The following is a 13151-nucleotide window of genomic DNA, read 5'->3' on the forward strand; positions in this document are numbered from 1 at the left end:
GGCAAAAACACGCTATCTCAATAGTTTGATAGTTAAGCTTCTGAAAAGCTAGCACTGCAGTTTTTACCATTCTTCTTTTTTTAACCGATGCGTAAATATTTATTTGGTTCATTAAGGCAGTAAGGTTTGTAGGAAGGAGGTGGGAAAATATAGAAGTAATTCAATAAAATATATTTAACATCATTTGCATAGTGTTCTGTATCACATTCAAAGACAAATTTCGAACAAATTACAATTACCTACCAACAGCACTCAAATAATGAACCATAATGAAATTATTTTTGCACTAACTATAGATTCTATGCCTAAAATATAAGGGTAACATGCAACAGCATACTGAAAATTGCAAATATATTGAAGGGAGTTAAAAAGTAATATCATTGAAGTACAAATTCAAAAAATATTGCATAAATGTGTTTCAAGTTATAAGCAGCTAGATTTTTGATGTAAAGAGCTTTTAAGCTAGTGAATCTAAACTGTAGTTAGAAAGAAAAAAAAACTTCCTTGCGACTTACTGCTATTAGCAATAGCCTGATACATCTGAAACACATTTGTGCAACATTTTACAAATTGTACTTCAGTTATTTTGTTCCCTTTAACCTTTCTGCACAAAGTCCGCTGAAACAACATTAAATGTGATTTTTTTTTAATTCAAAATTCTGTACATCAAGCCAGAGCAATGTAAGTCACATAATTGCTCATTTTTAGAAGAGGGTAAATGTTTGTGTAGGGCATGCAAAGGATGGGATGAGTGCTCTTTTAACACAGGTAAAAAATTACAAAGGATTTTTTTAGAACAACATTCACATGGCTTGATGAGGAATAGGATTCTACTTACAAATAAACCGAAAATCTCAGTTTTTGGATTATGCTAGTCTGGCTCTAAGGTACAAAATTGTTTTTCTGGTGAAATAATGTTGGTTGATTTGTTAAAATACGAATTTGGGTTTATCTGTATTTTTAGGAGGAAAACTTTTATTGTAGTAGAGCACCGTTGGATGTGATATTCTCTTAGCAATTTTTTCAAATTTAACTTCGCTCTCGGAAAAAACCTTCTTTTGTAAAAATTGTCTTTTGTGTGTGTGTAACATCCAATGATGTTTCAGCCGATCATTCAAAAGTACTATTTCTTATATGCAAATACACATTACATGATTATAGGAAATCAAATCTTACATGGATATAACTTCAATACGTTGTTTTTTTTTTTTTTTTTGGATACACAGAAACTGTGCTCTGCAACCAAGAACCATGCATCTGCATTTTCATCAATTTTATATCTTAATTTTGCAAAAGGCAAGTCTTTTTCAAAAGACAGCTTATCTTTTGTAAAGCTTTGTAAATTGATTAATAAACAACTTACTTCAAAATGTATAAATTAAATTTTTAATTGGTACAAGAAAACTGGATATTATTCTCATGAATATACCAGAGAACCATTTTAAAATAATGAATTTACAATTGTAGTTTGAATGACAGCATCATTTTGCACAGGTTACATATAACAAAGCACATAAATTTTGTATAGTTGATTGTAAAAGATTTTTTAAAACTATCACAGATAAATAAAGGCAATTTCACCGATATCAAAGTAAAAAAGTACATAAATAGAAAGGCCAAATCTTTCAAACATTATTCACACATATTCATTTAAATTATAGTCACTTATAACTGAATTGGCAATCTAGGTAGCCTTATACATAAAGTACTTAAGGCTCGGTCAATATGCATTCTAGGACGTAGCATCACAAGACTCATTTCCGTAACAGCTCTACAATCTTCAATTTTCAATGATTTCAACTTCTTGCAGTATTCTCCAACTAGTCTAAAAATAGCCATAAATTAATTGCAATCTTACATTATGAAACTTTCCAAAAGATACGTATTTGTAACACAAATCAAAATACATAAGAATTATTTTCAATTATACTGAGGATCTTCTAAAAAATATTCACTTCATTTTTTTTAATCTTTCCGTTTAGATAACTTAAAAATAATGCTTGTGATTTTTATTTTTCCATACTTACAAAAAGGATGCATTTTAATTTTAGTTTCAATGTTTTTTCAAACATTTTAAGCTTTTCAGTTTTTTTTTTTTTTTTTCTAATTAATGAGTTGATAATTTTGAAAGTTTGTTGTAAGCAAATCTTGATACTGTCTTATTAAAACTTTACTTTTTTTAACCGAATTTTACTTTATAAGTAGAAATTTTTTTCTCCAACTTATTTGTTGCAAAAAAAAATGCATATGTTTTTTCTACATCCTAGTACATTTATACGTATGAATGTGTATCGATGTACATTATATTAAAGAAATATATATACACCAAGAAAAAAGTGAGCTAGTATTGAAACGATTAACAATTTAGTACCGATGATTAATAGAAACGTAGGCAACACACACATTTAAAACTCAAAATAGATAACACAGTTGGCTCTCCCTTTAACGACGCTCTATTTAATGACGGCTTTTCACGGTCCCAGATGGTCCACTATAGTGTTAAAAGCATTCTATTTAAGGAAGATTTTTTGTGGTCCCTTGAAAGTCGTTAAACAGGGAACCAACTGTATTTAATAGATCCAACTGGTGACATGCAGGATTCAAAAACTAATAATTCTTGATTATTAATGCACTTCATTTAGAGTAAATCAACACAAGTATACAATAAAAATCTTCATGAATATTATTTCATATCAATTTAATATTATCTTTAATTTTTGTTAATTTATTAAGCATAACTCCAGAAAATAAAAATAAAGAAGTATAGTACAAATTAAAATGTTGTAATAGTTTTTTTAGACTACATTTTTATTCATCTCTCATTAGGACCAGAAATATATTTTGTTTTGATTCTGCAATAAAGGAGTAGCATCAACATTTCACAGTAAGAAGAAAAATAAAACAAGCAGTATCAATGTTACATAACCGAGTTTATGATGCAACAATGAATAAAACTCTTAATCATGAATTGGTTTCCAATAGAACAGAGAAATTAAAAATTTTGATTTACTTCGCTTAAGTAAATGATGAAAAACAGGCGAAATTGAACAAATGATTTGGAGAAATGTAAACAACCCAGACCACTCAACACAATTCCAACCTTGTGTTGAATTAGCTGTTCAGCCAAGACAATTCAACACAAAATTTGTCTCGGTATCCCAAACTAAGAATATAAGAATTACTCATTTAATCTTATTTCAGCCTTATTTCAGTATCTTGTATGGACTCACTGTGTAAAAGCTTGATTTACTTAAAATGTATTCATAGCCAGATTAAGATATGGGCACATGGGACCTGGACCCAGTTCAGGACATTAAAATTTGGGGGACAACGAAGCTGTAGTAAAAAGTTTTTAAATGTGACGGGTTTCATAACGGATTATAGCAAGATGTAAGTATTAAATCTACTAGGCACATATTTTTAGGACCATTTTGAAATTAAAAAAAAAACAAGAGCAAAGAAATTTATTGGACAAAAATCTACCACCCTTATTACACTATTTTATCAGATTTATGGGGGGGGGGTAGGCAAACTGACAAGTGACCTTGGCTCTCAGCGGCATTGGCTGTTGGAAGCACAGGAATGTGTTTCTGAGATGTTGCTCTTTAGGAATGAAATGTGCCTTAGGTTCAAAACTAATGACAGGGATATGTTGAAATTTGATGTTTTTTTCATGCTTTATTTTCATCAGAAACCAAATAAGCAAATCTTGTATGTAATAAAGCAAAAGGAAAACAGATGACATAAATGAAAAAAAAAAAAAAAAATGAAAATAAAATAAACTGCAGTGTGTTTTACCTTCCCATGGCAGTACAATTTGTAAGCTTTGCATTCCTATCATGCTATTAAAAAAAACTTATTACACAGCTCTTTTTCTAAAACTATTTGTTACAGAAATGTTTACCAACAAAATTGGGAAACAAACAAAAACACAAAATGCAGCTGTCAGCAATAGGATCTAAACTCAAACTGAAGATGGAGATTTAAATAGTGTGATTTGTGTAATCAACGATATTTATTTTATAAGTACATGATAAGAAAATCAAGGTATGGATATTTCATTATGATAGCTCAAAATGAACAATTAGAAATAATCACTTAAACATGTTTAATCATCTTACCTTATACCATAATCTGTAATTCGCCAGCAGCCAGCCAAATTTAAAGTTTCTAAGTTATTTGACTTATGTGCTATCACAACAAGGCTTTTGTCAGTAATTCCATAAATTCGAGAAACAGATAAATTCTTCAAGCTTAAATATAATATTAAAGAATTTTTGGAACAAAAAACATAAACAAACAAACAAGACATACAATGAAAATCCTGCAAAAAAAAAGTCAAGATAAAAATGAATTGAATATAAAAAATGATGCAGCATAATAAATTTCTTTAAATAATCCTCCCCCCCCCCTGCATATATTTTTATGCCAAACTAGGTTTAAAAAAAGTAAAATTTTTTTGGATTTTTTTTCACTTACTATTAACACTTTATTCTTTACACCAACAAAAAACATATTATACAAAAAGTAGGTGAATAGATTTATTAAATCACAAACAGCTTTTAAAGACTAATTAGTTCGCTTTTTTTTTTTTTTTTTTAATTTTTCTTGCTAAGATATTTTTTCCATTTCAAACTGCATGGATTTTGAGTTGTTATAAATTTAGGAGTTTTCAAAGAATATTTTGCTACTTTAAGGAGTTCTAAACAAAATTAAACTCAGAGGAATAACAGCACATGGAGCCAAGGCTCATTGTGCCCATCTTAATTTTCTTGACCTACGATTCTAAAATGCAAACGCAGATGTTCTGGCTAGTTGGGAGCAGGGACGGATACAAGGGAGAGGCAATGGGGGCAATCGCCCCTCCCTTGAGGGACTCAGAACTGGCAATTTTTCTGAACTGAAGTGCTGAAATGCAATTGTAGTGTAGGCCACCCCACGGGCATTTCCAAAATTAAAGTCTTGAAGACGTGATTTCAGATATATCTGGTTGTGTTAGGGCAAGTAATGGGGTTCAATGACTTTCCTCTGGTAATGTTTTTCCAAAAAGAGCAATTTTAGATGACTTCAATGGTGTTAGTAGGAAAGGATTTTAGAACATTCTTCCGGAATTATTACAAAACTGAAGTTATAAAACGAAATTTTAAAATGAAATTTTAAAATGCCTCTTTCAAAAGAAAAAGTTCGGGGGAACCTCCTCGGCTAAATCTCTATATTTCAGTTGTTTTAGATAAAATGCTGTAACACCCCCCTCGTTCCCCCCTCCCTCCCGAGCATGAATAAACCAGATACGTAGTGAGAGGTAATTTAAAAAATCAATCCCCCTTGAAACATTTCTGGATCCGCCCTTGGTGGGGGGGGGGGGGGGGCTGGGGTAGTGTTACACTAAACTCCCAGTGTTGTGTTTCAAAGTACAGTGAAACCCCTCCTAACGGACACCCCTTTAATGCGGACACCCCTCTTATGCGGACAGTTTTTAATTCCCCGGCAGAGAGACATTAAACCTAATGTATAAGGAACCTCTCTCGTACGGACACCCTCAAATACGGACACGGACACCCTTTTCGAAGTCATTTACATTGATATATCCTTTTTTGCGGACAGTATTTAAAACTTGAGAATTAAATAGCTACTCCATTGAAAGGCTTCATTTAATGCAAAGTCGACCAGCTTATACGGAGATAAAAAAAATATTTCTTTGCAATTTTACTTTGCATCTACTGCGTAGCAAAAAATTTTCAGCTTGACACCGAAATGCATTTTTCATTCCAAAAAACATCATCAAATTGTCAAAAATAAAAGAAAAGAAAAGAGAAAATGATTATTCTGCAAGTTTCTGTCTGTATACCCCCCACCCTCCCGCGTTGCCTTGTTCCTTTTCAGATGACTAACAAGCAGGCGTGTTGTGTCTAAGTGGAGCCGAGTTGAAGCACCATCTAACAAAAATATTTTATAGAGAGTAAAAGTAAAGCCAATGCAATATCATAAAGTAAACTTAAGGGTAAAAGCATTTAGTTGTTTCATCGTTCTCATTTAAATGGCTCTGAATACCCATCGTCAGCGTCGTACTCTTTCTCTTAAAGAAAAAATTGAAGTTATAGATTTCGCAGAAAAAAATAAAATTGGAATACGGAACATTGCTGAAAAGTTTGGTGTGGGACGCACACAAATTTGCTGTATATTAAAAGGAAAAGAGAAGTTTAAGAAAGAATGGTTCATAAATGGAAACCAAGAGAAGAAAAAAGATTTTCCTAAAAGTAATGCCCTTGCAGTGGATGAAATTGTGTTTAAATGGTTTGTGTCCGCAAGAAGCAAAAATATTCCGATTTCTGGCCCTATTTTACAAGAAAAGGCGAAAGAAGCAGCTACTGAAATGGGTATAGAAAATTTCAAAGCTTCCAATGGATGGTTAGATCGTTTTCGAACGAGACATGATATCGTTTTTAAAAAAATATGTGGTGAATCCATGGATGTGGATGCTGACGTTTGCGAGAAATGGTTTGAGAAAGTGCCTAGTTTGATTGAAAATTACGAGCCATGTGACATTTATAACATTGATGAGACCGGTTTGTTTTATAGAGCTCTGCCAGATAAAACCTTAACTTTACGGAAAGAAAACTGCTCTGGTGGCAAAATCTCCAAAGAACGCTTAACAGTTTTGTTGGGTGCCAGCATGGATGGTACAAAATTAAAACCAGTTGTCATCGGAAAAGCAGCCAGACTTCGGTGTTTTAAAGGACTGGATATAAAAAAAATTACCTGTAGACTGGTATTCAAATAGAAGAGCGTGGATGACAACCAGTGTCATATCTGATTGGCTTGTAACTTTTGCTAAGAAGTTGGGGAGAGAAAAAAGGCATATTGTTATTTTTATGGACAACGTGCCCGCCCATCCCAAAGACTTTCACTTGAAAAATATAGAAATAGTCTTCTTGCCAGCAAACACAACATCGAAATGCCAACCTATGGATGCTGGGATAATTCAAGCATTTAAAATTCAATACAGATAACTAGTTATGAAGCATTTAATCAATAAAATGGAAGAAACTAAAACAAGTAGCGAATTGTCCAAAACAATTGATGTGTTAGATGCAATCAGCTGGGTTAAGCACGCATGGAAGGAAGTTAAAAAAGAAACAATAGTAAGTTGCTTTAATCGCGTTGGATTCAAAAAAGGATCTGCCACAGAGGAAATTGACAACGAAGTTGATTGTGACAATGATGGATCCGATTTGCAGTCGTTAATGCAACAAGCAGGGTTCACAAATGTGACCGCTGAAGACTATGCTCCCATCGACGACCAAGTATTCACTGAAGAAAGCGAAACAGAAATTGCAAGCATAGTGAGCGAAATTAACGAAGATCATACAGTTGAGGATGACGATGAAGATGAACTGTCCGTAAAAGAAGACGTTAAAACAATTAAAAATGTTAACGAAGCTTTAAGCGTATTAGATGGACTCAGGGAATTTTCAATTAAACACAACGATCCTAAAGGACTAGACTTGGTACAAGAACTTAAGATACATTTCGAAAATGAAAGACTTTCATCGATCAAAACATATCAACAGACATCAATCGAACAATTTTTTAAAAGTACAAATTAGGTATGTAATTTTTATGCGAACCTGTTATTTAAATCTCTTTGAGTGTGCAAAACTGTAATATTTTAATTTAACCTGATAAAATAATTGTTTATTATGTATATGTTGGTAAAAACTAGTAAATTAAAAAAAATCTATGCATATGAAAGAGTAGAATTCACACATATTTCATTTAAGATTTCAAAAAACATAAACAAATAACTAAAGTTAATTAAATTAAAAAAACCTCTGTAAAGCGGACACCCCTCTCTTACGGACAAAAAAGTTTGTCCCGTTAGTGTCCGTAATAGAGGGGTTTCACTGTATACTTGAGTCTTATTTTATTGATCCACTGATGGAATGAAAGGCTAAGTCGAATGTGCTTAGCCGGGGTCTGTGGCAAAGAAACGCTAAGTACTGCCACTAAGCCAGTGGAGTTCTAAGCACCTTAAGAATTGATTTCAGTAACTAAAGAGTGTTTTTCAAGGAATTCTATGAAACCTGCAAACATTAATAAAATAGTGCATTACAAGTTTAAAAGAGAACCATCAATTTTAAGGATGAAAGTGCACTAAGGAGGGGATAAACAGACTAAAAAACTTTTTCAATATACAAAATTTTAAAAATTAGAATTTTTAGGAAATTAAAAGTATATCAGGGGAAGAATGACAGGGCAAAATTGACTTCTATGAATGCTACATTTTACACTTAGCTCAGAGTAGGCCCGTTAAATTTTTTCATGGGAGGGGGGGGGCAACGGTTTTATTCAATGCATTTTATAGGGAAGAAACAGTAAAATACATATAAAAATGCCCAATTTAACTATGTTTCTGATTTCCAAAATGACCGGCCTAGCTCAGAGATAAAACTCAATGTATAAAATCTGTAGAGGGCTAAGGGGAAAACAGGGAGTAAGCTTTATTATCCGCAATAAATTTGAGTATGGTAACGAAATTGTTACACAACACAGTAAAACCTCTAAAGTTGACCACCTGTCTAAGCTGACTGCTATAGTCAGGAGCAGAAATAATATTAGTCTGGGCATGTCAAGGAATTTGCCTTTGATTATTAATTATATTTTTCAACATAATCACCTGGTTGAGATTGAGCACTGTTATTAGTTACTAGAAAATCGCATGCCAAGGTATGACGGGTGAAAATTGCTTCTACATTTGAACAAAGCCATTGCCTGTTTGATGATATTTTGATAGTTGAAATTGTAACCCTAACTCCAGTGAATTAACCCTAAACTCCAGTAGGTAGCATCCATTGTTGACCATTTTCTCGTCTCTTTATTCCCCTGAAATAACATTCTTACCAGTAAAACAGTTAAGTTACTCGATTGAGTTCAGCCTTGTCACAATAAAGCCTTTCCCTGCATGTTAAACATTACCAAAACATATTATTAAATTATCATGTTGTGGTGAAAGTTTCATTGTTGAACATTGAGGGTTACTCGATCATTGGCTATTATATATATGAGAATTAATCATTAACAAACCAAGTCATAAATCATGAATAAATCATACTTAGAACATCTGATAGCCAAGTCACTAATTGCTTCATCTGTAACTTCCCAACAACTGGTCAAATCTATTGATTCAAGGTTTGGACAGTTCATTGCAATTGTAATTATACTGGCAGCACTAGTCCAATGGCAATTACTTAGATTCAGATATTTTAATTTTGGAGCATTCATTGCTAGTACCTGTAAGCAAATACTTGTAACCGAAGAACAGTGACTAATGTCTAAATAAATTAGTTTCTTATTTCTGCTCAAAACTGAGTTTAAATAGTTTGTATTTAGCCATTTGCAATTGCTGAGATTGACATGCCTTAAATTAGCAGCATCTTTGGTGTAGATCTCAAAGGAGCCAGGAGATATTCTTTTACATACAGCAGAAAAGTCTAAGTGTTTGTTCCATTTCCAATACTCTGCAACTAAATCTTTTAATTCTGTGCACACAGCTCGCAAATTAAATAAGTCTCTAACATCCAGATGAGGGAATACATAGCAAAACAAAACATCAGCGCATGGAATGTTGAAAATTGATGGCTTGATATCAATATTCATAGCTGAAAAGGACCAAAAAAGAAAAGACATTCAAATAACAAAAAATATGATTTTGAATAAATATAAAACATGACACTATATTGAAATAAAAGTTTGTATCTGTATCTAAGTAACAAATTTCTAACTATTTGGCTTCAAATTTTCAACCATCATTTTCAATACTGAATCTGAGTAGCAGAAACTTTCTTGCCAGTCTGCGACAGTATTTTTGACAGTTCAAAATAATCTACAGCATTATTTTTAGTTTTATTTTCAGTTTTCATAAAATACACAAGTCCTTTTTACAGGTCAAGACTCAGAAATTTTCCAACTAGTCACTAGATTCGAAAAACTTAATGGCCACCACTGTCGCCAAGTTTTAAAGTATAAAACGCAGGAGAGGGACAGTTTTCCCTACTTTCATAAAAACAAATAGAACTCTGCGCACAATGAGAAACAATTATTCAATATATATTTATTTAAATATGAAAAATTTAAATTAAAATAGATTTTTGAATTTTGCTTTCAAAAAATCAATAAATAAATGAATTAGTAAATAAGAAGTTGGCAGGAAACTGCATTTTAGAAGATTGCTTTAGTTTTTAGCAAAGCTTCCAAAGCAATGAGGATCAAATACAATTGTGCAGATAATAATTCCTTTTTCATGAAAATAATTTAAAAAAAAAAGACTTATTGTACTTTTTATGTATCTTCAATAGTTTGTATTGAGATAAACATCCAATTCTGTTTTTGGAAACTTGGGCAAGTAATTGTCTCGTATATTTCTATCTTGCGAATGACCAAATATGGCGTCTACGCAAAAAATTCATGATTATGAATAGATTTTTGAATTTGTTACATAAAAGTAGTAATAAATTCAAAATCCTTAAAAAACTACAATTTAGAAGAAGTAGTCGGTTTTAAGCATATTAGCCTTTAAAGCAATGAAGATAAGATAATATTCTAAAAATAAAATTTTGCATTTTTCAAAACAATTATTAAGAATTATCCGGACAAAATGGCACATTTTGCATAATTTTCAACAGTTTTCATTGCAGTAAACATCCAATTCCGTTTATGTAAACTTAGGTAGACACTTAAAGAGTTGCGAACCAACATCTTGGGAATGACCTAACAGGGCGACTACGCCAAAAGTTAAAATATATCTGAATTTTTGCAAAAAAAATAATTTTAAGATAAAAATTCTCATGAGCTAACACTTTAGTTGAAAAGTTTTTAGCGCTTTTGGTGTCTAAAGCAATGAGGATAAGGTGAAATTTTTCCTGTAACTTTTTTTTTCTCAAGAAAATTATTTAAAAAAAAAATATTTTGCTCCACATTTTACGTTATTTTCATTAGTTTGCATTAAAATAAAACATATACACTTCTGTTTTGTTTTTGAAAACTTAGGCACTTAATCATTTTATCTACTTTGATCTTGAGAATGACAAGGATGGCGACTATGTTTCTAGCTGAAATGCTGAAGCATCCATCGCCTTTTCGGTCAAAAAACAATCTCCAAACGATCTTTTCCAAGTTATATTTCTTTTTTTTTCTTTTATTTATATATTTTTCTTTCTTTTTGTTCTTTGGTAAAATTATCTGCAGGCCACTGAAAAATCTGCGAGGTATGTCTCAGTTTCTGCTACCGGGTACTCAATAAAGGGTGTCTCCCCAGTTTTGCCGACATTTCATCCCCTTCCCAGCTTGTTTCTCAGATATAACCATACCTTTTGAAAAAAATAAAGGGGGAGAAAATTTGAAGTGTTGGCTTAGCTGGGGATGCATTAAATAAAGGCTATCTTTTCTTTTGGAAGGTTCCAGAACATATTTTTCAGTTCATTACATTGAACATAACAATGAATCACGTGAATTGACTTTGCGGGTCACATCTGACCTGTGGGTTGTAGGTTGGGCACCATTGTCTCAAATTATAGTATGAGAATTGTAAGGTATCATGTAAACTAAATGTGAAGGGGCTTTTCTTTTTCATAATTAATTTAAGATTTTCCATTCATACTCTAAATGAAATTCAGCATAATAAATAAATTTTTTTCTTTGGAATAGCTATTACTTTCAAGAAGCAGTCAGCAATTAGTGCTTCATTCTTGTTTTTCCATTTCTTCAAATTTAACAAGCATTTGTGTCAGTTTGCTTCATTTTCAGTGATTTTTAACGATCAGAATATTAAGCATACATTAATAAATTCAATACATTTCAAAAAGGTACAATTCAACTAGAGACTCAGCATTTAAAACTTTATGAGACATGAAGGCTTATATTTTAATAATGAAAACAATTCCTCGATTTTGGGTAATTTTCCAAAATTTCCATGATTTTTCTAGAACATTACAAGCTCACTATTTCGTAATTTCTCCAATTTCTATGTTATCACCACCCTGACCTTAAAACTTACAGTGCAATATGAAGATATTTATTTTACACTAGTTGTTGTTTCAATTTAATTATTCGATTGTCTTTTTTATTTTTCTAACATAAAAGCATCGAAATTTATACGCGATAAAGTGTCTTTTTTATAAACCTTTACTTCGTGAGAGTTTGTTAAATTACCTGATTAAACTCATGACTGAAATCGCTGGTTTGATCATCTGACCTCATCAATTACAACCTCCTATAGATTAAATTATTGATGGTCAGATTCCCCTATGCTTTTGTGAAATTATATTAAAAAAACTATAAAAGTTCCAGATTAAAAAAAATGAAGGCACAAAATATGATAATTTTTACAACGTTACAGAAAAAGTAAAAATTCAAAAACACATAATATGAGCGACAGAAAAAATAACCAAATACTAAACATGTCCCAGAATAAGATGGCGAAAAGAAAATACATTTTTGGGGGGGAAGAAATTTTTTTATGATTCTAGTTGAATGTTTAAAAAAAGTTCAATCTTACTTTCATTAAGTCTAAATTTCGAATTAAAAACATTGGCATTCCGCGATTTCAAGATTATTTTGTAAACAAAAACATTCGAAGTTGCCAATCGGGAATCGATAACTTTTCATCTGTACGTGTAGAGTTTTGCTTCATGAATGTGGTCAACATTAGAGTCCCTTCTAGTCAACATCACATCGAGAAAAGCAGCTGAAGACCGCTTCGTGTGTCACGTGACTATTCAGTTGGATGCGACTTTTGAACTGTTTTAAATAACGCAAAAGCAGGCCCGGACTGAGGTCGGCTAGTCGGCGATTGCCGAGGGCCCCAAGCTAGGAAGGGCCCCAAAATGAAGCGAAAAAAAAATTCGTAGCAAAACATGATTTTACAATTCTTTGATTTCCTTGTAATGTATGTACGTGAAATAGCACAAAAAATCTATAAATAAATAAAACAAAAAACCACCGAGTTTAAATTTACAAATTTTAGACGAAAAAACATAAGTTATTGATATTTGTTTTTTACTGTGAAAATACATATGTTTCTGATTTTGACTGACTCGCGAATAAAATGCTGTTTTGTGCATTATTTACATCAACTTTGAAAAAAAAATTGATTA

The 13151-nt window shown here is 31.9% G+C and overlaps 1 protein-coding gene across 1 annotated transcript; it reads right to left on the reverse strand.

The window, feature by feature from the left end:
* Positions 1-514: 514 nt before the first annotated feature.
* Positions 515-12626, reverse strand: LOC129217028 (F-box/LRR-repeat protein 15-like). The gene is made up of 4 exons (XM_054851261.1): positions 12554-12626; positions 9113-9659; positions 4122-4253; positions 515-1825 (listed from the first exon to the last, which is right to left on the reverse strand). Exons 2-4 carry the CDS (start codon positions 9655-9657, stop codon positions 1666-1668), a joined length of 837 nt encoding a protein of 278 aa, XP_054707236.1. The 5' UTR covers positions 9658-9659; positions 12554-12626; the 3' UTR covers positions 515-1665.
* Positions 12627-13151: the final 525 nt, after the last annotated feature.

The sequence above is a fragment of the Uloborus diversus genome, chromosome 2 (genome assembly GCF_026930045.1).
Source record: "Uloborus diversus isolate 005 chromosome 2, Udiv.v.3.1, whole genome shotgun sequence".
Taxonomy (NCBI): domain Eukaryota; kingdom Metazoa; phylum Arthropoda; class Arachnida; order Araneae; family Uloboridae; genus Uloborus; species Uloborus diversus.